We start from the raw sequence: 25,948 nt of genomic DNA on the forward strand, positions 1-25,948 counted from the left end.
TGCCTTTAATTGTTCTTCAGATGTTTTTAGTTTCTCTACCATGTGACGGCACTTTGGGCATACAAAGATAAGACATGATTTCTGCCCATAAGTAGCTTACAATATAGTTGGAGAGAAAGATAAATAATACATTTGTGGTGAGTGCATTGTGACTGCATGCATAGGATGCTATGGTAGCAACTCCAGCTGCAAGTGGGGATCACAAGAGATGAAACATGAGTTTCAGAGGTAGTTAGGAATAAGGACTGAAGGGCATTCTAGGCAGAGAGAAGAACAGTGGATGCAAAGGCTGAAATGCAAGAAATAGTATGATGCTTTTAGGGAATAGTATTGAGAGCTAACATTTATTGAGTATATACTGGTGCATATATACTGGCATTTTTCTGATCCTGAAAAGAATTTAGTGTCCCTGGAATGAAGAGTCAGTGTTACACAGTGGAGGATATAATGTTTAATCACCTAGGGTATACAATCTAGATCTTTTGGTTTCTGGTCCTGTATTCTTCCATCTTCTAAAATTGTTTTTGAAATGTATAATGTTGTGTATTGGTTGAAGTGAGTAGGCCACTGTCTCTGGGCCTTTGACCCTAAAGCCTATACTCTTTTAGCTATGTTTGTTTAAGTTATAGAAGCATTTTGTAAGCATTGAGACAGGAATACAAGAGAAATTTCAAACTAGGTTGCCTTGATCTACAATTTTATGGCTTTCCCCCCACATCTTTGAATTTTCAAGGTATTAGGTTGAATAAAGAGATCAGCTTTTATGGTTGTCCTACTTTTCCTCTGTTCCAGATTCTTCTTCATAAATTGGGATATTAGGAACTACTTTTTATTTATTTAGCCTAGAATTTATTCCATTAAACTGGTTTACTTTAATCAAATTAAGGAGTACCACTGTATTTTAGTTTATTAAGGGAAAGCTAACTTGTAAATAGACTCTTTTCTTTTGGTCACATACTTTTATTTTCATGAAGAAGTCTACTTAAATCTTGATTTGTTTGATAAGTAACCAGATTTGCCCAGTTGAACAATTTATTGTCCTAAGGATCTGGTTGAGCAGTTTATTATTCAGTTAAATGAATTTTTAAGATATTCCTTAAGCTGATTGTGAAGTTATTTACAGGTTTGCACCCTACTTTCTGAAGTAAGAATCTTCTGAATCAAATAATAAAGTTACACTAACATAGGGACCTTAGATTTTAGTCCTCATAACATAGAGGGTCTCAGTTCTCAGTAATGTCTATAAAGGCAGACAAATTTTAATCAAAGATGTGCTTTCCCTAGTCCTGTGTATTTTATTTCATGACCCTTTTCTTTTAATTGTGGGTGATAGATGGTAGTATGGTTGTGACACTTTGTGTACTAACTTCACCTTGTGTTTTAGTATATCATTTATGTTTCGCTGTTCCTCCCATTGCATCTGAAGCTTCTTTCTGAAGTGGTACTTTTGCTTTTTCTGTCTTTGAACTAGCTATATCTTATTTCTCTGATAACCATTTACATAGCTAATTCAGCCTCTTTTTAGAATGAGCCCCATGGAAGGTAAAGGCTACATTTTATCCCCCCCCCTCCCCCTTTTTGGAGACAGAGTTTCTCTAAATTGCCCAGGTTAATGTTGAACTTGTGGTCCTCCTGCCTAACTAAGTCTCCCAAGTTGTTAAGATTACAGGTGTGCACAACCATACCTAGCTATTCATCTAATATTTGTTAAACTGAGTTGGGCTCAAATAGATAAATGCTCAATAGGTTTGTAAGTACCTATTGAGCATTTATCTGCTTGATATTTTTATCAATGAATGTTACCAATGATTATATCTCTAGTGGTCCAATGTATGAAATAAAACAATATAAAACTGGTGATCAGACATAAATGTTTCAATAAAGACAAAGTTTCACACATTCCAACATGTCAGCAAAATTTCAGAGTTTTTATAAGAGAATGTTTCTTTTTTGGGGGCAGGGGGATACCAGAAATTGAACTCCAGGGGCACTCAACCACTGAGCCACATCCCCAGCCCAACTTGAAGACCTTTCTTCTTTATCAGTATGGTTCTCTGTATGATTTTTTTTTAATTGGACAGTTCCATCAAACTTTGGTAGTAAACATACTCTAGAAAATTATTATTTAAAGTTGTACTTTGTATGAATCATCAGAGTCATCACAGGTGGACTTCATTGAATGTAGGAGGGGAAATATTAAATATTAAAATGTCTTTATATGGTAAGTCAGCATTGACTTCTTCAAGATGCCCATTGGGAGGTTAAGTCAGGAAGATTGAGAGTCCAAAGCAAAAGTGAGGCAATAAGCAACTCAGTAAGACCCTGTTTCTAAATAAAATCAAAATAGGGCTGGGCATGTGGCTCAGTGGTTGAGTGCCCCTGGAGTTCAATTTCTGGTATCCCCCTGCCCCCCAAAAAGAAACATACTCTTATAAAAATTCTGAAATTTTGCTGACATGTTGGAATGTGTGAAACTTTGTCTTTATTGAAACATTTATGTCTGATCACCAGTTTTATATTGTTTTATTTCATACATAGGACCACTAGAGATATAATCATTGGTAACATTTATTGATAAAAATACTGATAAGCATAGTTACAGCTTAGAAATTCATGGGTAAATTCTTATTCTTGACACAGATTGGCATTCTGTTGAATTCGAATTAGCTTTTGTAGAAGTATGATTAGGAATAGAAAGTGCAGTTGTAATAGATGAAAGAAGAACATGCATGCTTATAGGCAGCCCGTGCTTTGCAAAGTTTTAATATGCATGAGTTTCTGTTATAGTTTGGCTCGTCAGCATGGTTCAACTTTCAGTTGTCATGGTATATTTAATATGAATAGCTGCATAAAATACAAAACTTTTCAGTTGGCTTTTCAATCTGCAGGTTGCTATGCAGGTAATAGGTACACATCTTGATCAGGTACCAATCACATCTCTTCTTTCCAAGTCTGTCATTGACAGGTTATTGCATATCTGAAAATGCAGTTACTGCACAGATAACAAAGTATATTATTGTATTGCTTCCTTGTCTCTCAATAATAAACTCCAATGGCTTTATAAACAAAAATGAATAGTAAAAGGAGGGAATTGGCCCACAAAAGTAAAAGTGAAGTACAGAAGTCAAAGTGATAATACTGAGAAGGAAGCTAAATCAAACATAATGGAGCTATAGAACATCTAGGGGCCTGTGGGAATGTTGACTTGGCTGTCATTTAAGAAATCTAAATAAGCAGACAGAAGAATTTAATGAAGGCAAGCTTGCCAACATAAATGAGTAAAATGTTTGCTGGCAAAAACATTAAAGAAATCTCTAAAGATATTTTGTGCCTTGAAAGTGCAAATAGTAAAATTACCTAAACCTAGAAAGGAGTGTGACAGTTTGCCAAGAGGTAGAAAAGATGTTCACTTAAAATCATAAATTATATGAGAAGGCAAGCATTTTTCAAACTATTCCTGATAATTTTTTTAAGAGAGAGAAGAGAGAATTTTTTAATATTTATTTTTCAGTTTTCGGTGGACACAACATCTTTTTTATTTTATTTTATAGTGCTGAGGATCGAACCCAGCGCCCCGCGCATGTCAGGCGAGCGCATTACCACTTGAGCCACATCCCTAGCCCATTCCTGATAATTTTTATAGAACACCCATAAATAGTTTTACTGTTTTTTTTTTTTTTCCCATTGTAGATTTGAAACTGACAGTTTTTCAAGTTCTGGCAAAACTTTTTAAGGTCATGAGATAGTAGTTTTTCATTGATTATTGAGTGCTTTGCATGTTTTTTGTTTTTTCCCCTCACGATTGATTAATTTTACTATCCTACACTAAAATACCAAGCAAGCAAGGCCTGCCTGTGTGTGTTGGTCAAATATCAGTTACCCTCTGCCCATCCAATTGAGCAGTTTCATAGCTAGGAAATGGTGCGAAAACTGGAATTACATATATGGACATGAATTTAAACATAAAATTCTGTTATTTTCTAAATGTCTGACTTTAAACAGATCATTTAACCTCAGGGTCATTTTATCTTTTAACACAGTACCTGCTTAATGAATACTTTCTAAATATGTTGAACAAATGCAATACTTTTTTTTTCCTGATGTGAACACATAATGTTGAGCTGTGGCATATATAATTCATGGTATATAGAACTCTCTTTCAGATTAGGGATTCTCAACTACTGTTGACTTTTTGACCGGATAGTTTTTTATTGCAGGGAACTCTCCATCCTGTACATTGTAGAATGTTTAACATTGTCCTGGACTCTACCCCACTAGATGCTTGCCTGCCAGCCTTCCTTCCTATTTAACCCAGGGATGCTTTGTCACTGAGCTACATCCTCAGCCCTTTTTCTTTTTTATTTTGAGATGGGTTCTTGCTTAGTTGTTGAGACTGGCCTTGAACCTGCGATCCTCTTTCTTCAGTCTCCCAAGTTGCTAGGATTACAGTCTGGGCTAAATTCACTCTTAATCCATTATTGCAAGTCATTTTATGCTTTTTGGCGGGGGATTACTGGGAATTAAACCCAGAGGCACTTAACCACATTGAGCTACATCCTCAATCCGTTTTTATTTTAAGACAGGTCCTCAGTAAATTGCTTTTTGCTTTGCTAAGTGGCTGAGGCTGGCCTCAAACTTGTGATCCTCCTACTTCAGTTTCTGGGGCCACTGGAATTACAGGCAAGTGCCATTATGCCTGGCTAAAACTTTCTTAATAAACAGTGTTCATCCCAGATAATACATCCTGCATTCTTAATATAATTTTATTTACTTTCAACAAAAATTTATTAGCACCACTAAGGACACAAAAGTTGTTTCTTCCTTAGTAGTAATGTCATGATTCCTCTTCTCTTCCTATCACTTTGGTTGATCTATTAATCAATCTCTCTTTGTAGAGAGTACCTATTTAAAAAGGTGCTCATAACAGCCCAGAGTGATGTGCACACCTGTAATCCCAGAGGCTCAGGAGGCTGAGAGAGGAGGATTGTGAGTTCAAAGCCAACCTCAGCAAAAAGTGAGGTGCCAAGCAACTCAGTGAGACCTTGTCAAAAATAGGCCTGGGGATGTGGCTCAGTGGTCGAGTGCCCCTGAGTTCAATTTTGGTTCCTTCTGCCCCCAAGTGCCCAATCTGCAAGTTTTCTTCATCCAAGTCTGTAAGGGAAGATTGTGTGTGTGAATTGTTCTTTCTCTTGCCAGTGAGGCTAGTTTATTTTTTCCTATCAGTAATCCTCTGTTGATCCAATTGCACATATCCTGATCTCAGAATTACTAAGTTTAAGCAGTCCCACTGACATTTCAGACTCTTTGCAGATTTTACAAATAAGGGAAACATTGAACTATGATTGTATCGCATGTGCTCATTTATAGTTTAGTTTTTTTTTGGTACTGTGAATTGAACCCAGGGGTACTCTACAACTGACCTACATCCTCAGTCCTTTTTTAAATTTCAAGATAAGGTCTCACTAAATTGCTGAGGTTAGCCTCGAATTTGCATCCCTTTGTCTCACACACTCCAGTAGCTGGGATTACAGGAACACCAAATTGTGCCTGGTTTATTTATGGCTTTGAAACTGCTGACACAATTTATTTGCATGGCAATAAAAATCAAATCCTTGTTTGTTATACATGTTGAATACACATACATATTTGAGCTATTTTATATTTTATATAACTTTATATTTTAAAATTAGTCTGATTATTTCAGGCTGTTGCCTATTTTCATATAATTCATGTTTTAATGGGACTTCATCATTTTACATTTAATTAGGCACACTCTTTAAAGCATTCATTAATTAAACCACCATATATGGGGAAGAAGACAAGCAGATACCTGACCTAATTTTGGTCTAAAAAAGTAAAATTTTATCCAATGTTAAATAAAATAGTAGAAGTTAACAACAACAAAAAAAAGAGTCTAATTAGATAGATACTCATTAATTGGCCAGTGAAAGACACAGACTTATACATGCTGAGGAAATTTAGAAGAGGAGACAGTTCCTATGGGTTAGGTAGGGTGTGCATTGTCTGAAAATTGGTCCTTGGTCTGAGGAAGAGTGAAAAACTATTAAATATTACAAGGAATTTAGTCCTCCACAGGAATACCATGTACAGATATGTGTTTGTGTTTAAAGTGTCATGGGAATAGGATAGGGGGAAACAATCTAAAAATGTTCCTGGGGTGGGGGAAGTGGTAATGAAAGAAAGGTTGAGAAATACCAGGTGAAAGGAAGTTAGGGAAGTATTTAAAACAGGAAGTATAAAGGATAGTTGGGCACATTTTAGGTAATCAAAGACAGTATGTGTTTTATTAGAGAATATATTCTTTTCCTAAAGTCAAAGTTTGGGCGTGTAAATATAACATGCTATGTAACAGCCTCAAGCTAATATTTTACAAAGTGAAGAAAGGAATAAAATCTTTTTTTTAAAAAAAAATAGGTTCAAATTTGAGTGCTGTGGTAGATTCCCTATTGCTTCTGTGTGTTTATTCTTAATAGTTTTCTGATCAGGGATAGAAGATAATTTTCTTCTCTTCTTAATTGCCAATGGACCTTTATTTGTGTGTGTGTATATGTGTGTGTGTGTATATAAATAAACTTATGTGGTGGTGAGAATTGAAGCCAGTGCCTCACACATACTAGGCAAGTACTCTACCACTGAACTACAACCCCAGGTGCACCCCCCACCCCCAACTTTCTTCATGTAATCATGGTTAGCAGCACTGTTTATCTAGCAGAATTTTTGGTTAGATATGGAATTCCAGTTCTTACACTATCATTATTCATTGAATTATAGTATCAGAATTTGAGAGATGTAGGAGGCTATATAAGTGAGAAACTTGAGGCTTAGAAAGTTTGAGTGACTTCTAATAAAAACCCTTCATATTTGTGGTTAGAAGTCGCCTTTTTGTCCATTTCCCTTTTATTGTTCTATCTAAACTATAAGCTTGGTCTAGAAACAGAAATCTTCATTTTAGTGATTTAAATCATTATTAGATTGTTACTTTTTGCTCCATGTTCCTGGACAAAATTTTCTTTAGAATGTGGAAAGACACTGGGGTTTTGGATTTTTTTTTTTTTTTTTTTTTAACTTTTCTACTTGACTAGTTTTAACCTTGGACAACTTATTTAACCTCCTTCTCTAATGTTCTTATGCATGGTTTGTGTTTTGGAGGGGAGGAGAGGTACTGGGGATTGAACCCTGGGCCTCTTTACCTTTGAGCCAAATCCTCAGCCCTTTTATCTTGAGACAGGATCTCCCTAAATTACTTATGGCCTTCCTAAATTGCTGAGGCTGGCTTTGAATTCATGATCCTCATACCTGGATTACAGGTGTATGCCACTGTGCCTGACTAAGGTTATATGTTAAATGGGGATAAGAATACTTAAGTAATAAAAAGATGGTTATGAGAATTAAGTTTGATGACCTATATGGAGCCCTTTCCTCTGTTTTGGGCATTTATTTGGCATTTGGGATTGTAGCTGAGTGGTAGAGTGCCTACTACTTATTTTAGATGTACCAGGTGGGAGTCTTGATTTTCTTCTTAGTATAATATTATGTGATCTGTGAAAATCTTAAAACCAAAAAAGAATCCAGTAAATCTCCTCCAAGAATTTGATACTGAAACAAACAGGGATGATGATGTAATAGATAAGTTCACTTATCTGTCAGAAAATTTGACACTGTTCTTTTTTTTAAAAAAATTTTTTTTTTTTTTTAGTTGTAGATGGACAAACACCTTCATTTTATTTATTTTTAAATATTTTTTAATACTTATTTTTTAGTTGTAGTTGGACATAGAACCTTCATTTGTTTTTATATGGTGCTGGAGATTGAACCCAGGGCCTCGAACATGCTAGGTGAGCGTTCTACCACTGAGCCACAACCCCAGCCCATTATTTATTTATTTTCATGTGGTGCTTAGAATTGAACCCAGCGCTTCATTCGTGCGAGGCAAGTGCTCTGCCACTGAGCCACAATCCTAGCCCCAATACTGTTTATTTTTAGTACTGATGATGCTATAGTAAACTGACTTGACTTACTGTTCTTAAGTTTTTTTTTTAATCTTAATTTGACAAGCAAACTGTGTTGTGCCATTTTGGCTCCTAAGTCTCTTATTTACTTTTTTTTCCTGTGATTGCCTTGCAGAGCTCTGAGGAACAAGAGTGCAATGATGACACTTCTCAGGAGGATGAAGGGTTTATGGGCATGTCCCCTCTTTTGCAAGCCCATCATGCTATGGAAAGAATGGAAGAGTTTGTTTGTAAGGTAAGATTGTGGTTTCTATGCTCTATTTTCTATGCTTTACCATCACCCCCCCCCCAAAAAAAAAAACAACAACAAAAAAACAACAACAAAGGGGGTAGTACTTTGACCTTTGGTTTACTTTGGAAAAAACCTCTGGTAAGATAAGGATTGGAGGCTGTCTCTTAACAATGCATTTGTTTGCCTATAGCAGCCTTGATAAAAGTTCTGATAAAACTAGAATATCCATTTGGGAAACAAACTTTTCCTGATAAGAGTTTAGCAAAGTAAAGGTCTTGTTGATTAGATAAGATTAAACCAAGTTGGAAGTGGTAGATATTCAAATGCTGTATTAAAATAAATGTACTCTGCTGTTAGGATAGGAAACATTTTTCTTTCTAGGGATTTGATGGGCAATCAGACTACTTTTGAGATTGAAATTTTCCAGTTTTCAGCTGGTATATTTTCTGTCTCTGCGGCCTTTCTTTCAATCCATTGGCTGACTCTGTTAGGAATAATTTTGTTTTTTGTTTTTTTTTTCCCCCTAAAATGGTAACTAGAATTGTGTTTGCTTCCTTAGAGAAATAGGGACACTGGTGAATGAATAGGTACTTGATTAATCAGCAAGGACCTTGGCAGGTGTATGGGTATGTATGTATAAATCCACTTATTAAACATTTAAAGAGAACTTTTAATTATTCAGAGATAAAATTTTATGAAGTGTAACTTTTCATGGGTTTTATGAACCACAACTTTTTTTCTTTTATTAGTCCATTATAATTGTATATAATAATAGTTGGGTTCATTTTGACAAAGTCATGGAATTTAATTTACTCCATTTCAATCCCTGGCTCCCCTATTTTCCCTTCCCTGAAACCACAACTTTTTGGGGGGTTGGAGGTAGACACTGGGGATTTAACCCAGGGATGCTTTACCAATGAGCCACATCCCAGCCCTTTAAAAATTTTTTATATTGAGACAAGGTCTCACTAAGTTGCTTAAGGCCTTGCTAAATTGCTGAGACTGGCTTTGAGTTTATGACCCTCCTGTCCTGGCCTCCTGAGCCACTGGGATTACAGGCAGATTAGATTAGATTCTGAAAACTAAATTTAGGTTTTCCTGCATTCACAGTGATGCTGAAAATAATTGAGACCGGTTGACTTAGAATACTATATATTGGGCTAGGGATGAGAAGAGAATGTTATGATTTTAACATAGATAACCCCTCCAGCCTAAATGCTGGGGGTGGGGGTTGAGGGTAAATATAAACATTTGTAGGTCTCATAGAACCCTGCACATTTTAGTCAGTGTTTAAAAACTGATGACAGAAAAAGCCAAGCAAAACAATAAATTCATTGTGATCACTGTCTCAGGAGAATTAACACAAAGAAATAAAATAGATACATTTTGTTTTTCAAAAAATGATTCTGATGTGAAGAAATCTCTTCAAGTCATATAGTTAGTGTCTTAGCCATTGGGGAGTTTTAATATTTATAGAGCAGTTGGGATACTTGACTGCCATTTGTTCTCTTTCTGAACTGAACAAAGGATAAAGCAAATAAAACTTAAAAATTTAATAGCTAATGGGAGAATAGATAGGATGGGCATTTGCATGCTACATGTGAGTTACTGAAGAAAAATGTTTGGGTATAAAAACTATTTCCATTCCCTTATCTTCTACCAATCTGTTTGTGAGAGCAGTTAGGCATCCTGTTACATGGTGTTCCAGTGTCACTGTACCTTGCTGTGGCAGGGCAACTGACCAGGCTTGAAAACTGGCCATGTCTACCGACAGTAAGATTCTGTTTCTTGAACTGGAAACAAGTAAACAGAGACAGTTTAAAATGAGGTGTGCTTTGGCTTTGCTGGTGTTACCTTCCCTTTTGGGGGAAGTAAGTAATTTTGTCTTTAAAGTTTCCAAGTTTGATCTGATCTCTTTTTGCAGACTTTGATTTTTGCTATTTTACCAGCATAGCCAGGTTTGTGTGGGAATAGGAGGTGTGCCATAGGTAGTGGAAAAAAATTGGTGTGTATATGCATGTATGTTTTAGGGTCAAGTATAAACCCAGTGGACCATTGCTGAGATGTTTGATAGAGGCAGTATCGTTGTCAAGCTTATAAATAAATCTTTTGTCTATTGTTTTATCCCAGGGAGTAAAGGTTGCCTATTTGTGTTGGCAGTATATAATTTGAAGTTGCGAGTGAGGGTATATAGTATCTGTTAAATATGTCACCAAATAAAGTATAATTAAGGAAGTAGTATTGCTCTTTGGCTCAGTGTTTAGACCACTAGAATGTTAGAAACAATGGGACAAATCACTCTGGCATTAAATGCATATGTGACTAATAAACAATATAAAATAAAATTTGCTGAAACTAAAATAAGCCGCAAAATTTTATAAGGTAATTATTGTGTAAACACAATAATTATTTTTCCCAAGTTCAAAATAGATATTAAAAATTCAGTGTCTTGATCTTTGTCTCTTCCTGTGGAAGATCTCATAATACAGCCACTTTTACAAGTGGTGATGCAGCCAACCCTTTTTATCCATGGGTTTCATGTCCATGGATTCAACCAGCTGTGGATTGAAAATATCTGGGGGAGAGCAAAGTGTGGTGGTGCCTGTCATCTTAGCTTCTTGTGAGGCCAAGTTGGGAAGATCACTTGAGCCTGTGAATTTGAAATAGACCTTTATTTATTTATTTGTGGTACTAAAAATTGAACCCAACTAAAATGTGTGTGTGTGAATGTGTATGTGTATTTAAAAAGAAAAAGGAGGGTCATATTTGTTCTTAAGTTGGCAGTTCTCACTTCCTTTGGAGTCAGAGGAGGTGTTGCATAGTCAGTTCTTTTGTAGATCTTAATAAGGAGGTAAGAGCAGAGAACAGGAAATGGCTGTGGGCACAGCGGCTGGGTGACAATCTTTCTGCATAGTAGAGAGAAGGAAAGCCAACTTTCTGTGGCTTAGCTATGTTGTTTTGTAGAAGACCCCCAGAGATAAGAAGTGGTAGTCTTTGGCGGTGAGCTCTGCTCATTTGTAGTCAGGATTCTTGCTTTAAGGTAGTAATCTGGAAGCACTGCTGAGCCCACATTAACTGTAAGGTAAACCACATGCCTGGCATTTTCATTACATCTTTCTGGCTAGCAGAAGCAACTTAGTTCTGGATAAGTGATCGTTGTGGTATGAGCTCTGTGACCTGAGAGACAATGTAAAAAAACAACTACAGAAATTGATAGACATTCTAAGGAGGAATGACTCCATCCCTCTGTCTATCAGGGAGAGGGACAACAGAAAAAAGAAGAAAAGGGGGGCTGTGGGAATTGAAGGGCCGTTAAAGTGGAGCTTCTTTGCTGTCTCTCTAGCAGGAGCAAGGGGAACTAGTCACTAATTCTTAAACAGGTAATAGCTTCTAGGGATAATTAAGGACTAGGGATTGCTAATTTATTTATGAAGTTTTTGTATCATTTTTGTTTGATCCTCATGATTTCCTTCTTATGTGGTGAAACACTGTTTTCCTCAATATATAAATGAGGAAAGTGAAGTTTGCAGATTTTATAATTGATTAAAGCTCATATAATTTAGTTAATACTCAAGACCCAAGATTTTCTGACCCCTGTGCTCTGTTTCTTTTCTACTTCATCATATTTGATATGGTGGAGACAGAAGAAAGAGTAAAGGGAAGTGGGGGCCAGGGGAGAGTTTAGCAAAAGGCACAAAAGCATAATTCTATACAATTCTTTTTTTCCCAACAGATAAATATAAAAAGTCATTTAATGTCACAGGAATTTTTCAGAAGTCTGTTATGGGAGATGAAGGAAGGTCTTTATGGGTGGAACTTAGATTCCTCATCCGTTCTTCACTCAGACTGAAGTAAAGCTGTTTTAGGGCATGTTGTATAATTTTTTTTTTTTAACTCCTTCCTTTTCCTAAGGAAAAAAAAATTGTCAGTCTTAAGAATTCAGGATATGACATTATATATTTCACATATATTTGCCTTTTTAAAAATTATTTTTTTTCCCATCATACAACAATGCAGTAAAAGAGACAGTTGTTTGGGACTGTTTTTGCTAATAGGACAACTAAAATCACAAGATGTTCAATAACTCTTCTTCCAGGTATGGGAAGGTCGATGGCGAGTAATCCCTCATGATGTGCTTCCAGACTGGCTCAAGGATAATGACTTCCTTTTACATGGACATCGGCCTCCTATGCCTTCTTTTCGGGCCTGTTTTAAGAGCATTTTCAGAATACACACTGAGACAGGCAACATCTGGACACATCTCTTAGGTATGAAATATCAGTGGTAGATGAATTAGTGATTCACTTGATTATCTTGTATTTGAGGGTAAGGATAGAACTTAAAAATGTATTGTCACTGAGGATTGAACTATGTCCAGAGGCATACTGTGATTTTATTACAACTAAGTCACATTATTCTCTCCTAGATCTTTAGAATATTATCAATATTTTTCAATAAGTAGAGATGAAGGTGATTTTTCAGTCATTACTTATTCACTGTTAAATTTAATTTGGCTTAAAATAGAAAATGAAATATAATGTTTTCCCCGTCATGATTGTATATTAAATGCAAGGGCGGGGAGGAGGGAGAATAGTCTTCAGCAGATGTTGCTAGGATAGCTAAATAGCCATGTATAAAATAAGTTGAACCCTAACCTCACACTATAAATAAAAATGAACAAAGACCTAAACACAGAGCTAAAACTATAAAACTTGGGGAAAAACATAGACATAAATCTTTGTGACCTTAGATTAGACAAATTTCTTAGCATTGACAAAGCACAGAGGAAGAAAAAAAACCAGATAATTTAAACTTCATCAAAATAAAAAGTTGGTTTATGTCAAAGAACATGATTAAGAAAGTGAAAAGAAGTTGGACCTGGTTGCATATAACTGTTAATCCCGATCAATTGGGAGGCTGAAGCAGAAGGATTCAAGCTTAAGGCCAGCCTTGGTAATTTAGAAAGACCCTTTCTTAAAAACAATAACAACAAAACAGTTATGGAGATATAATTCAGGGGCATAGTGCCTCTGGGCATAGTTCAATCCTCAGTATGGAGAGGAAAAAGTAAAAAGACAACCCACAGAGTGGGAGAGAATATTTGCAAATCATGTCTGGTAAGAGTCTAGTAAAAAGAACTGTTAAAGAACAGTCAGTTTGTCTTTATTGGTAAAACTGAGAGACATCTTTTTTTTTTTTTTTTTTTTTTTTTGAGAGAGAGAGAGAGAGAGAGAGAGAAACTTTTTTTAATATTTATTTTTTAGTTTTCGGTGGACACAACATCTTTGTTGGTATGTGGTGCTGAGGATCGAACACGGGCCGCACGCATGCCAGGCGAGCTCGCTACCGCTTGAGCCACATCCCCAGCCCGAGACATCATTTTTATAAAGACATACAGATCAGATGTATTGAGAAATGTGTTGAGGAACTGGTTCACTCCTACCAGGATAGCTGTAATTGAGAAAAAGAAAAATAATCCCAGTGGCTTTGAAGGCTGAGGCAGGAGGATAAAAAAGGGCTAGGGATGTAGCTGAGTGGTTAAGCACCCTTGAGTTCAATCCCTGGTTTTAAAAAAAAAAGAAGAAATGCAATATAAGTTTGATGGGGAATATGGAAAGATTGGAACATTTGTATATTATATTGCCAGTAAGATGTAAAATGGGGCAGCCCTATGGAAAATAGTTTGTTGGTTCTTCAAAAAGTTAAAGACAGTTACCAGACACCGCACTCCTAGGTATTAAAATCACATTGACAGAAAAATATGTGCATGAAGTTGATAGCATCATGATTCATGACAGCTAAAAAGTAGAAGCAACTCAGATATCTACCAGCTGATGAATGGATAAACAAAATGTGGTATATAAAACAGTGGAATATTTTTTTTTGACCTTAAAAAAGGGGATGAAACACAGATTATATTAAAAGAGTGAGCCCTGTAAACATTTGCTAAGTAAATGAAACCAGCCACTAAAGGCCACATAATTTTATGCTTCCATGTACATGAAATGTCCAGAGCAGGCAAATCCATAGAAGCAGAAAGTAGATTAATGGTTATCTAGGGTGGGGTTGAGGGGGCTAGAGAGTAGGGAATGACAGCAGGTACAGGACTTCTGTTTTGGAATATATATAACAAGTGTTTTTTAAATACATATAGTAATAACATTTTATTTTTCTTCTTTTTTTTTTTTTTTTAAAGAGAGAATTTTTTTTTTAATATTTATTTTTTAGTTATCGGCAGACACATCTTTGTTTGTGGTGCTGAGGATCGAACCTGGGCTGCACGCATGCCAGGCGAGCACGCTACCACTTGAGCCACATCCCCAGCCCTTATTTTTCTTTTTAGTTATACATGATAGCAGAATCTGTTTTGATATATAGACATGGAATATATCTTATCTAATTAGGATCATAGTCTTATGGATGTACACAATGTTGTGATTCACTGTGGTGTATTCATACATGTACTTAGGAAAGTTACATCAGATTCTTTCCACTGTCTTTTCTATCCTCCCTCCCTTGCCTTTATTCCTCTTTGTCTAATTCAATGAACTTCTGTTGTCCCCACCCCGCACCAGTTGTTGTAGGTTAGCTTCCACCTATCAGAGAAAACATTTGGGGGACTGGCTTATTTCGCTTAGCATAATAGTCTCCAAGTCCATCCATTGAATGTCACGAAGTCATTATTCTTTAAGGCTGAGTAATGTTCTTTTGTGTACCTATACCACAATACCTTTATCCATTCATCTGTTGAAAGGCACCTAGGTTGGTTCCACAGCTTAGCTACTCTGAATTGAGCTGCTATAAACATTGATGTGGCTGCATCACTGTAGTATGCTGATTTTAAGTCCTTTGGATATATATATATCAAGGTATGGTATAACTGAGTCAAATGGTGGTTCCATTCCTAGTGTTTTGAGGAATCTTCATACTGCTTAACAGAATGGTTGCACCAATTTGCTGTCCCACCAACAATATATGAGTGTATCCTTTTCCCATCTGTTTTGGAATTAATGATGGTAATTATACATTATTATTAATGTAATAATATAGTTTCTGGCTTTACTCCATTTGACTTGTATTTCTTATCACACATTTGATTTCTGCTGTGCTTCTGAGTTCTTGCCTGCAAGAATAGTGAAAGTAAACTAGAGAAAGAAAAAAAATCCAATTAAATCTGTTGGAGATATCTAAGTCAGAAGTAATTTTTAGGTTAAAATGATAAAACAGGATCACTTAGCAAATGTTTGACTTCTAAATATCTGACCACCTTTGTGGTAAGTGGTCTAAGCAGTAAGAACATGGTATCTTGCTGTGGAGAACAGTTCAAGAACTGGTTATGAAATGCCCTGAGTAGGTACTTTGCTGTCCCTACTGGACCATTCTGTAAGGACCAGAGAAGCAGCATGGTGCTTCTTGACAGCTATTGGTATAGGAAAGCTATAATTTCCTGTCAGAATTTGGAGGTGTTGGAATTCAAAGTGAAAACAAAAAGGACCTTTCATAGCTGGGCTGTATGTATATACCAAAAATTTCATAAATGAAATTTCATGCCAGTTCTAAGAAGTAACAGCATTACCTGATTTCCTTTTGGATTACGCTGTTAGATTAAGTTATTATGTTCTGTAATGCCCAATTTGTGAAGCTAAATTTTATATGATATCAACAATATTTAAAGTAAATTTTGGATGAACTTGGAAAAAAACTTATGGAACTTTTGATACAGGTATCATTGCTGCTGAGAAAGATTGTAAGCAGAATTAGTGTAGAACACTGTCTCTTCAGAAGAATAATATTTTCTTCGTCTCCTTCACTCTTTTCCTAGGTTGTGTATTCTTCCTGTGCCTGGGGATCTTTTATATGTTTCGCCCAAATATCTCCTTTGTAGCCCCTCTGCAAGAGAAGGTGGTCTTTGGGTTATTTTTCTTGGGAGCCATTCTCTGCCTTTCGTTTTCATGGCTCTTCCACACAGTGTACTGCCACTCAGAAGGGGTCTCCCGGCTCTTCTCTAAGTAAGTATCTGTACGGTCCATAGTTTGATCAGTGATTTAGAGTCAGTGTAAGGTTAGGAGAAGATATCTGTTCTTGATACCATCTGATGAGAACTTTTTTTTTTTTTTTTTTAATTAAAGCAATCAACTTGCCCTCAGTTGTTGATAGCTCATGTTATTGGGGATTAATTGGGACCTATAACAGGCAGTAATTTTTAGCATTGAATAATTTTTTTTTTTAAATTCTAGACTGGATTATTCTGGTATTGCTCTTCTAATTATGGGAAGTTTTGTTCCTTGGCTTTATTATTCTTTCTACTGTAACCCACAACCTTGCTTCATCTACTTGATTGTCATCTGTGTGCTGGGCATTGCAGCCATCATTGTCTCCCAGTGGGACATGTTTGCCACCCCTCAGTATCGGGGAGTAAGAGCAGGTAAGTCCATAAGGAGGTTTTACATTGGATATTCATTCACCAGTCATTGATTAAAGCTCTGCCTTTAGCCAGGTGTGGTGGCGCATGCCTGTAATCCCAATGGCTCAGGAGGCTGGGAGTTCAGAGGAGGATCATGAGTTCACAGCCAGCCTCAACAATGGCAAGACACTAAGCAACTCAATGAAACCCTGTCTCTAATTAAAATACAAAATAGGGCTGGGGATGTGGCTCAGTGATTCAGTGCTCCTGAGTTCAATCCCTGGTACCCCCCCCCCCCCGCCCCCGAAAAAAACCACCACACACAAAACTCTGCCATTACACAAGCCTTATGCTTTGTTTATGATGAAAGAAGAATAAATATTAGTTCTTGTTGTTGAACAACTTTTAATATAGTAGTCATGGTTGTTTTCAGGGTCACTGGTTTTCTTAAGGCACAGGGTTGAGGACAGTGGTGAGTTGGGTGAGGTCCTCTGTTTCAGGTGTTGTTTACTTGAGGCCAAACACTTTTCATAAGGTGGTTTGAAGGCTCTGCAGCCTTTATGAGGTAATGATTTCTTTTATTCTTTCAGTTTAGTGTACTTTTTAAGTGACTAATTGTTATTGTGTTTTTCGTTTTTTGTTTTATTGTATATTTTTATTTTAAAATATTTTGTAAGCCATTGGGATAAATAAGGTTTCACCTATACAGCTCATGTTATGTGAAAGTAAGCACCACCCATCTCTTCTGATACAGGGATAAAGGAGCTTTTAATATTTAGGATAATGCCTGTTTAATTGGCATCTGATGAAGTTCAAAAGCCTCTTAGCATCTTGATTGAGTCTTCTTGTTGGAGTATGGAGTTAGCAGAGAGGTTTTTGTTTCCCATTGAACTGGGCCTCCTTGTAGCCATGGATGTGTCTTCAATTTTGTAAAACCCAGTGCCTCTTGAGTTTGAATAAACAGTATTATTACAAGCAGTATTTTTTCTTTCAATCTTTCTTTTTTTTCTTTTCTTTTAACCACTTAGTAATAAAATTCAAGATCTGGTAAATGCCTTAAGATAGTAGAATAGAAATCAACCTCATATTAATGACCATTGTCACCACACTTTGCCTTTTTTTTTTTCCCTTAAAGCCAGCGCTTCTATGAGCAGATAAACAGTGGTCAGGGTTGGCCTTCAGTAGCCCTTCAGTAGTTCTGCAGTGTTAAGCCTGCTGAGCACATAAGATAAGAACTTCTTTGCTGAGTAGAGCTGAGCATTCTGCTATTTATATATGTTAGAAGAACCAAGTTCCTTTGCCTTTGTCTCAGAGAATGAAAGGCCATTAGCAGCCTGTGCTTAGTATGTAGAGAAAGAACTGGATCATGGTACTGTTTTCTTTATAGAGTAGTAGAGGTAGGAAATAGTTTTAATTTAGGTCTCTTTGATTCCTGTATTTTGTGAGATCCCCATTATTATTTTCCTCCTCACTTAGATGCCCATTTTATTTATGTGTATGCATCTTATATATACACCTACATGTATTATTGTACCTCAGCAGTTTATTTGTTAACATCCAAATTAAGTAATGGGCTTCTTGTCTGTTGAAAGCTTACCAATGACAGCTTATGTTGTAAAGGTCATTCTTAAGTCTTGTCAAAGTGTAGGAGCAGTTGCTGCCCAAGTGAGTGTTGCTTTTGTTGACACACAGGTTTCAGACTGGTTTTAGATGAGTAGACTTGAAACTTTTTTTGGTCATGACATTTTCTGTTACAACCCTAAATGTATATATATGTATGTATTTGTATGTGTGTGTACTTACTTGATCTTAGGACTTAGGTCATACCTAGAAGTTTGAAAAGTGCTACTTTATCATTATTATTATTATTATTTTTAAAAAATATTTATTTTTTAGTTGTAGTTGGACACAATACCTTTATTTTAATGTGGTGCTGACGATCAAACTCAGGGCCTCACTCGTGCTAGGCGAGTGCTCTACCACTGAGCCACAAAACCAGCCCCCAAAAGTGCTACTTTTGATAAATGACTTTGAAGCTAGTAGGCTATGCTGAGTAATTCTGACAAAAGTGTATGGGAGTGAACCCAGGGCCTTGCACATGCTAGGGAAGTATGATACTGAACCACACCATAGCCATTCTGACAGAGTGGTGTACTTGTTTGGGAGCTTGGGAGCTCTCAGAAGTATATATCTTTCTCTTCTTTAATCTGTCATCTTACTTGTTAACATATTAGACCATTTGTTCAGGGCATTTTAAAAAATGTTAAATACCTATTTTTAGATCGTAAATTTAGATTACTAATACAAGTATTTTAGCTTTATGCTGTCACCTCACCAGGTTATTTGATCATTCATTGCCTCCCCACCCTAAAAATGTGTTATTTGTTGCTTCTGCTCCTCCTCCTCTTTTGTGTGTGTGTGAGAGATACACACACACACACACACACACACACACATATGCTGGGGTTGAACCCAGTGCTAGGTAAGCACTTTCAACACAGAGCTACATCCCCAGTCCCAGAATGTCTGTTGCTTCTAAGAGAAAATAATGCTCTATATTTAAGCTGTGTTTATAAAATGGCAGCATTTAGAGAAATTTAAACAAACTCTCAGAGCTATCCCTTTCTAAAGCACATAGCAACATGATTCTAAACCCTTGGTCTCTGCTCACTTACTAAGCTGAACCTCACTTAGCAGGAGGCTACTTACATTTGTAAATATATCTTTAGCACATAGTTGTGTTATCTGTGTGATGGTGTTCCAGAGTTTGAAGAACCTTCCTTTTCCTTTAAAATAGGAAGCTAATGTTGCATTTTACCTTGGAATTTTCAGTTTTACAGATGGTACTGTGCTGAAATATTGACTCTTCCTTCTTATCCACCCCCCCCCCCGCCCCCTTCTCCTTATTCCTAGGAGTGTTTTTGGGCTTAGGCTTGAGTGGAATCATTCCCACCTTACACTATGTCATCTCAGAAGGATTCCTGAGGGCTGCCACCATAGGGCAGATAGGCTGGCTAATGCTCATGGCCAGCCTCTACATCACAGGAGCTGCCCTCTATGCTGCCCGAATACCTGAACGCTTCTTTCCAGGCAAATGTGACATCTGGGTAAGTGTAATCAGGGGTAATCAAGCATGTGTACCTCTTAGTGGATTATTGGCAGACTGGGAAGTGATAAAATCAAAAAAGTTTCAGACTCAAAATTGAGACTTTTATTCTGGTCCTAACTCTGTCCCTCATTAGTTGTTTCTCTGGAGAGCAAAAGTAACAACAATTCCTATTTATTTCGTGTCCAGCACTGTACTAAGTACTGTGTTTGGGTTACTTAGTTAATACATTAGCTCTATAACTGTTATTTATAGTTTCATTTTGCAGATTAGGAAATTAAGACTTATCTAAGGCACATGGCTATTAAGTGGTAGAATCAGGCTAGTTCTAATCAATCCTGTTAACTACTCTGTCATGAAAAATCATTTAACCATTCTTTAATCTCATTTTCCTCATTAGTGAAACAAGGTTATGGACCAGATTTTTGCCAAAGACTTTTTTGGGGACCAGATATACTAACTAAGGTCCTTTTTAATATCAAAGCCTGGTGATTTGTAAGGGGAGATTGTGTGTATGAATTGTTGGAGGAGGAGGAAGAGTTAGTTAATTAGACTGTTGTTAGTAAGATAGTAGAAAAGAGGAGGAGAAAAGAAAATATATAAGGGACTGGTATTGATGGGAAATTAACAGAAAAGGAATTGGAGTGTTGTTTAATATGAAATCTGACCTTTAGAATTCTGTGGCTTAGCTGTTGTTGATTTTTATAGACTAAGCTGATTATGTAATCACTGTAAAGTTTAGTTTAGCTATCTATAAAATGAAGATGATCCTGAACTCAAGCAGGCTTTTGACCTTCAAATTAGCTCATTTATCCTTTTTGTCTCATTATGATTTTGAGATTGATATGGAATAATTTTTATTTCTTTCTGCCTTTTTGGGAAAATTAATCTCCTTTGGTTTCTAGGAAACATCTCTTGGGATATGACTTTTTAAAAGTTTATATATATATATATATATATATTTATTTCTCAAGTCAGTGTCTTTCCCTTAGTAAATACTGCCTTGCCACTGGGCTTTTTCATTTTGAGACTATAATGAGAGAATAGTGTAGGTTTTGAAGTGATGCTTATTGAGCACATCGAGCTTGAGATGTGAAATAGCATTCAACAGAACAGGTAAAATTTAAATAGTATCACGTGCTTATAGACCAGCTTCTGACTTGATAGGAAAGTAAGAGGCTCTCTTTACTTAGTCTTTTTTTGGGCAGGAGCGGGCAGGGGTATTAGCAGGGATTGAACTCGGGGGCACTCAACCACTGAGCCACATCCCCAGCCCTATTTTGTAGAGACAGGGTCTCACTGAGTTGCACCTCATTTTTACTAAGGCTGGCTTTGAACTTGTGATCCTCCTGTCTCGGCCTCCTGAGCCACTGGGATTACAGGTATATGCCACCATACCCAGCTTACCCAGTCTTTTGATATATATATTGTTTGTATAGTTCTAGAATCTTACTACTGAAGTAATAAACTCTAGGGACTTTTTTTTTTTTTTTTTTAACTTTTCTACTAGATCCTGGTAGTTTTCTTTAGTTTTTCTAACAGAGAGCATTTAAATGACCACAGCTCTAATATTCTTGTCCATGAACAAAAGTATTTGGTCATATTCTGCTGCTGGATATCAAAGAATCCTTAGGAACCTTGTGGTCTTATTGCAAGACATTCTGTATGTTGTTTGCTCCCAAGTTCACCAATACTCTAACATGCAGATTTTCATGTCTAGAGCTTAGTGGAAGAACCTGAATTTCTTTGGGGAGAGCTGGCTTTTAACTCAGCAGAATGTGATATACCTAATGGTATATCAGGATCTGTGGACTCCTTGAATTTGAGCTCAGTCATGTCCATTCCATATCTTCTGCTTAGCATAAGCCAGGATTAAATGATCCTAAGAATTTTCTTACCACTCCTCTTTTTTTTCTCTCTCTAGTTTCACTCTCATCAGCTCTTTCACATCTTTGTGGTTGCCGGAGCTTTTGTTCACTTCCATGGCGTCTCAAACCTGCAAGAGTTCCGGTTCATGATCGGCGGAGGCTGCACTGAAGAGGAGGCACTGTGATTACCTACCGGTAGCCAGGGACTGTTACCCTGAACCCAGGCCTGCAGCATCTGCAGGCCTCCCTACTGGCCATTTATGCCAGTACCAGAGGAGCCCCAAAACCTTGATAGCCTCATGGGCTTTGTGACGGCCCAAGGGCTCTGCGTGGTACACGACTGAGAAGAGAAAAACAAAAATAAATCATACCTCAAAGGATGGAGTGCATCAATTTGGAGAAAAGGAGGAATGGCCCATACCCTGACTTATTCTTGGGATCTACTGATTGAGGGCTTTGCAAGACCCTTGGCAAACTGGCTTCTGATCCGTATCATAATTTATTTGTAGAAGATGGGGAAACAGTTTAGCTGGTGATTCTCTCTTCTTCCTTTCTCTTTAAAACAACAGTGCAGTCCAATTTAGGTGAACATTTATATCCAATTAAGGGGTGGGAGTGTGATTTTAGATGCTCTTTTGGGAGAACAAAGACATTAATGTAAATAAGATTTCTAACTTACTGTTTAAAGAATTTATATAAATGTTTAAAACATAAGGGTTGGGGAGGGAGGGAGAATTTTTGTATAGAACGAAACATGCAAGTACCACACACTGTTTCAATTTTGCACAAAGTGAGGGAAGATCAGATGGTAGCCCCAGAATGTGCAGCAGTCTTGGTGCACCAGGATGCCTTCTAAAGGCCAACACGCACACCTTGGACCCTAATGGGGCAGAGATATTAGCCAAGCCCAGTGATCACTTGATCACTCTTAATTCCAATAGCCTTTGGGCATCCTGAATTAGAGGTAGGAGGAAGTGATGTGTGTTTCTTCAGTGGAAGCAGCACATAAATGACTGACAAGATGTGTTTAGGTAAAAGGCAATCATTTGAAAAGTTGTCTTGTAGGCCTATAGTGACCCTTTCTAAAGAGAAGAGCCAGCTAGTCCTGCTCTTGATACTGGTGGAGACAGTGGAGGAACCCTGGGAACGTTAGCACAGGGGCTCATCTGATCACTTCCTGGCATCCCATTCAACTTGGTGGTAGTTTTGGTCTGACTTGAGAGGCGTGGCAGTTGCTATTGGAGCTCTGAACCACCCTGTAAATTTCTATTAAAAATCCTGCAAATAAAAATTGCCTATTCCCTGGCATCATAGTTCTGGTGTGGAGCCAGCCACAGATGAGATTCTGATTTGTGTAGAGAAAGAAACCTGTCTTTAGACCAGAAAAAAAGTTGAGTTTTGCCTCTGGTGTGTGGTCTTGGTAAACCTGGTGTGACGGACACCGTGGTTGTCTTTGAAGAAAGCCTGCAGAAGCCTCCAGCGCTCACTGTGGCATTTTCAGCATCACTGAGCCCCATGTTGCTGGGGGACATGTTTAGAAGGCAATGGCATGTTATTGCTAGTGAGTCTGGTAGAATCCTTAAGTCTGTGTTTTTGAATTGCTACTAGAAGTGAAAAACTATTGCTCTTGACCCAGGGCTGCCTTGTTATGGTGTCAGGGAGAGTGGTGGCAGGGAAGAATCCGGTTCTTAGACAATATGTGTTCTGATCTTGGCTCACAGGTGAACCTCTAAAATAGCACTCAGGTCTCGGGTTACTGCCATCCAGGACTTCAAGAGGGTGTGTTACATCCTGGGGGTGGTAGGTATTAGAACTGCCATTTAGGTGCTAAGGCAGAGGGGCTGGCATTGTCAAAGGGGTGTCTAGGAGTATGAGAAGGACGGCTGGTTTGTTCAGTAGGGTTTTGTTATTGTCCCCACCCTGCCTTCCTTTCCCTGTGAATCTCCAGCTACAGCTGGGGTCCAGGAAGAAAGAATCAGTGCAGAAACTTGGGAAGAACATAGGAGTGTTTTGGTTCTGGATAAGGTCACTGCCCTAGGTGGCCCAAGCAAAAGACTCAGTGGATGAAGGGCCTGACAGAACGAACAGTATTTGTTTCTTTAGAAAATAGTTCAACAGGACAGTGGCCAACTGGAAGGAAGCTCACTTAGTTTCCTGGGAGCAACAGCACATATCAGAAGCCAGACTTGCTCTTTGGTCGTGCGCTTTGGGGTATGGGGGTATGAGATGCAGCCCTGTAACAACACCCAGAGAAGTAGCAGTCTTTGGGCCCAGTCACCCCACACCCCAAAGCAGGAGGATTCTGGTTCAACATAGCACAAACCCTTAGGGAACATGAAACCAACACCACCAATGTGTAATCCAGTCAACTCTCCCTCTTTTGGGTGTGTATGTGTGTGGGTATGTGTATGCCCACTTGTGTGTGTGTGTCCACGTGCAGCTCACTACCAATAGCCTCTATGTGCACTTGACCTACAGTGCCCGCTGAGAACTCACCAGGTTGGCGCCTGAATGCCTTACTCTCAGCAGTCAGAGGCTGGCTTGCTCTGTGCAGATTTTTAATTTTCTTTTTTGGCCCTGGGCTGTTTAGGACCTCTACAGCTTCATTCTTTCACCATTAAATAGTGGCCTTTTTCAGTATTTTCCCCTCCCCCTTACAAATCGCTGAAGCCACAAAGCACATTTTTGGAGATCATAGAAGGTTGGGGTTCCAGAAAGGTATCTGTGATGGTTCCACTCACCATGGGATTTCCCTACTTGCTGTATTCTCAATTTCTCTAATAAAAAGAGCCAAATGGAAAATGAACTTTTGTTGTATTTTTGTTGCTATTTTTTCATCTTACTTCCTTTAGCTCTTGGCATATCCTTGAAGCCTTAATTCAGACACTGAAGTTTAGGAAGTTTTAGAAACTTCCCATCGTAAATACACAAATAAGTGTGCTTCTGCCCTGCTTGCTTTTCCTGACTTTCATCTAACTTGGACCAGGTTTAGAACAGAGAGGAAGGCTAATTCTAAGAAGTTCTTAATTTATTGTTGGAAGTTTATAAAAACAATACCCTAGGGGCTTGGGATGTAATTCAGTCGTGAACCAGGTTAACTAGCATGAATGTGGCCCTGGGTTTGAACTGCAGCACTACCCAAGATAAAAGCAACAAGAACCTAATATAATGAACACTAGTCCATGAGTTGTGTTAAAGAACTTTCTCATAACCTCATCCTGTACCTCGTCCTATAACTGTCAGCTTTTGGTTGCTGTGACAAAATATCTGAGAAAGTCAAAGGAAAAAAAGATTTATGTTGTCTCACTGGGAGGTTTCAATTTGTGGTCTCTTGGCTCTGATGTCTCTTGGTCTGTGGTGAGGCAGAGCATCCTGGTGGGGAGGTGTAGTGAAACAAAGCAGAGAGGGACAGAATATATCCTTCAGAGACACACAGGGATGCACCTCTTCCAACTAGGCCCCATTTTTATTTTCTACCATCCCTGGAGACCAAGTCTAGCAATCGACCTTTCGGGGCCCTTTTCAATCTAAACCCTCTAACAACCCTATGGGCTAGTCATGCTCATTTTATACCTGAGGAACCTGAAACCTACGGAAGTTTTTCTGACTGATGCCAGAAGTGTTCACCAGAGAGAAAGTGAAAGAAAATTTTAAGGAGAAAATTGTCTCTTGTCTGCAGTTGAATCTTTTATATCAGACAAACTGTTAAAACAGGTATATTGAAGGTTTGGGGATTGGTTAACCTGATCTCATTTAAGGTTAGGAAATCTCAACCTTCTTGCCTTAGGTAAATTAGTATTTGCTGGGGAATTTCCAGTACTTGGTTATTTTCATATTGAATTCTCACTTATAGAGTCTAGATACAACTTAAGGTTTTCCCGTGTTTTATCCAGATGTAGGTTGGGACTGTGTTCGATTCCTGAAAAAACTAAACAGGCCCACAGAAAGCCTGCTTTGGTTTTTCCTGGTCTCTGGCTGTCTGTGTGCTTTCCATTTCTCAGGTGATGTCCTGTGCATATTGTAGATAGATGAGGACAAATCTGAATTTTGATTTGATGGAGTGCCAGGCCTCTGAGAGCCCGAGAGAAGCCCGTGGACAATGTTCCTTCAAACTTACCCTGGAAACATCCTTTTCTTAAATACTTTGCACCGTTTTATGCAGTATATTGCATTTCCTTATTCCCACATGGGGCACAAGGGGCATAGGCTGTTCACTCACCACTTCCATGCCTTCAACTGTTTTTTTCTTTTTTAATGGTGCATTATGATTGTACATAATGGTGGCATTCATTGTTACACTCCGTACAT

The 25,948-nt window shown here is 37.8% G+C and overlaps 1 protein-coding gene across 2 annotated transcripts in view; it reads left to right on the forward strand.

Moving 5' to 3' along the window:
* Adipor2 (adiponectin receptor 2) overlaps positions 1-24,446 on the forward strand; it is an 83,412-nt gene extending 58,966 nt beyond the window's left edge. For both annotated transcript variants that reach the window (XM_076853981.1, XM_076853980.1), the window contains exons 3-8: positions 8,146-8,265; positions 12,359-12,530; positions 16,085-16,271; positions 16,500-16,687; positions 19,580-19,773; positions 21,697-24,446. In XM_076853981.1, coding sequence (XP_076710096.1) covers positions 8,146-8,265; positions 12,359-12,530; positions 16,085-16,271; positions 16,500-16,687; positions 19,580-19,773; positions 21,697-21,825 — 990 coding nt within the window. In that variant the 3' untranslated portion in view covers positions 21,826-24,446. The remainder of the gene's footprint in view (positions 1-8,145; positions 8,266-12,358; positions 12,531-16,084; positions 16,272-16,499; positions 16,688-19,579; positions 19,774-21,696) is intronic.
* The last annotated feature ends 1,502 nt before the right edge of the window (positions 24,447-25,948 follow it).

Source organism: Callospermophilus lateralis, chromosome 4, assembly GCF_048772815.1.
Source record: "Callospermophilus lateralis isolate mCalLat2 chromosome 4, mCalLat2.hap1, whole genome shotgun sequence".
Lineage (NCBI taxonomy): Eukaryota > Metazoa > Chordata > Mammalia > Rodentia > Sciuridae > Callospermophilus > Callospermophilus lateralis.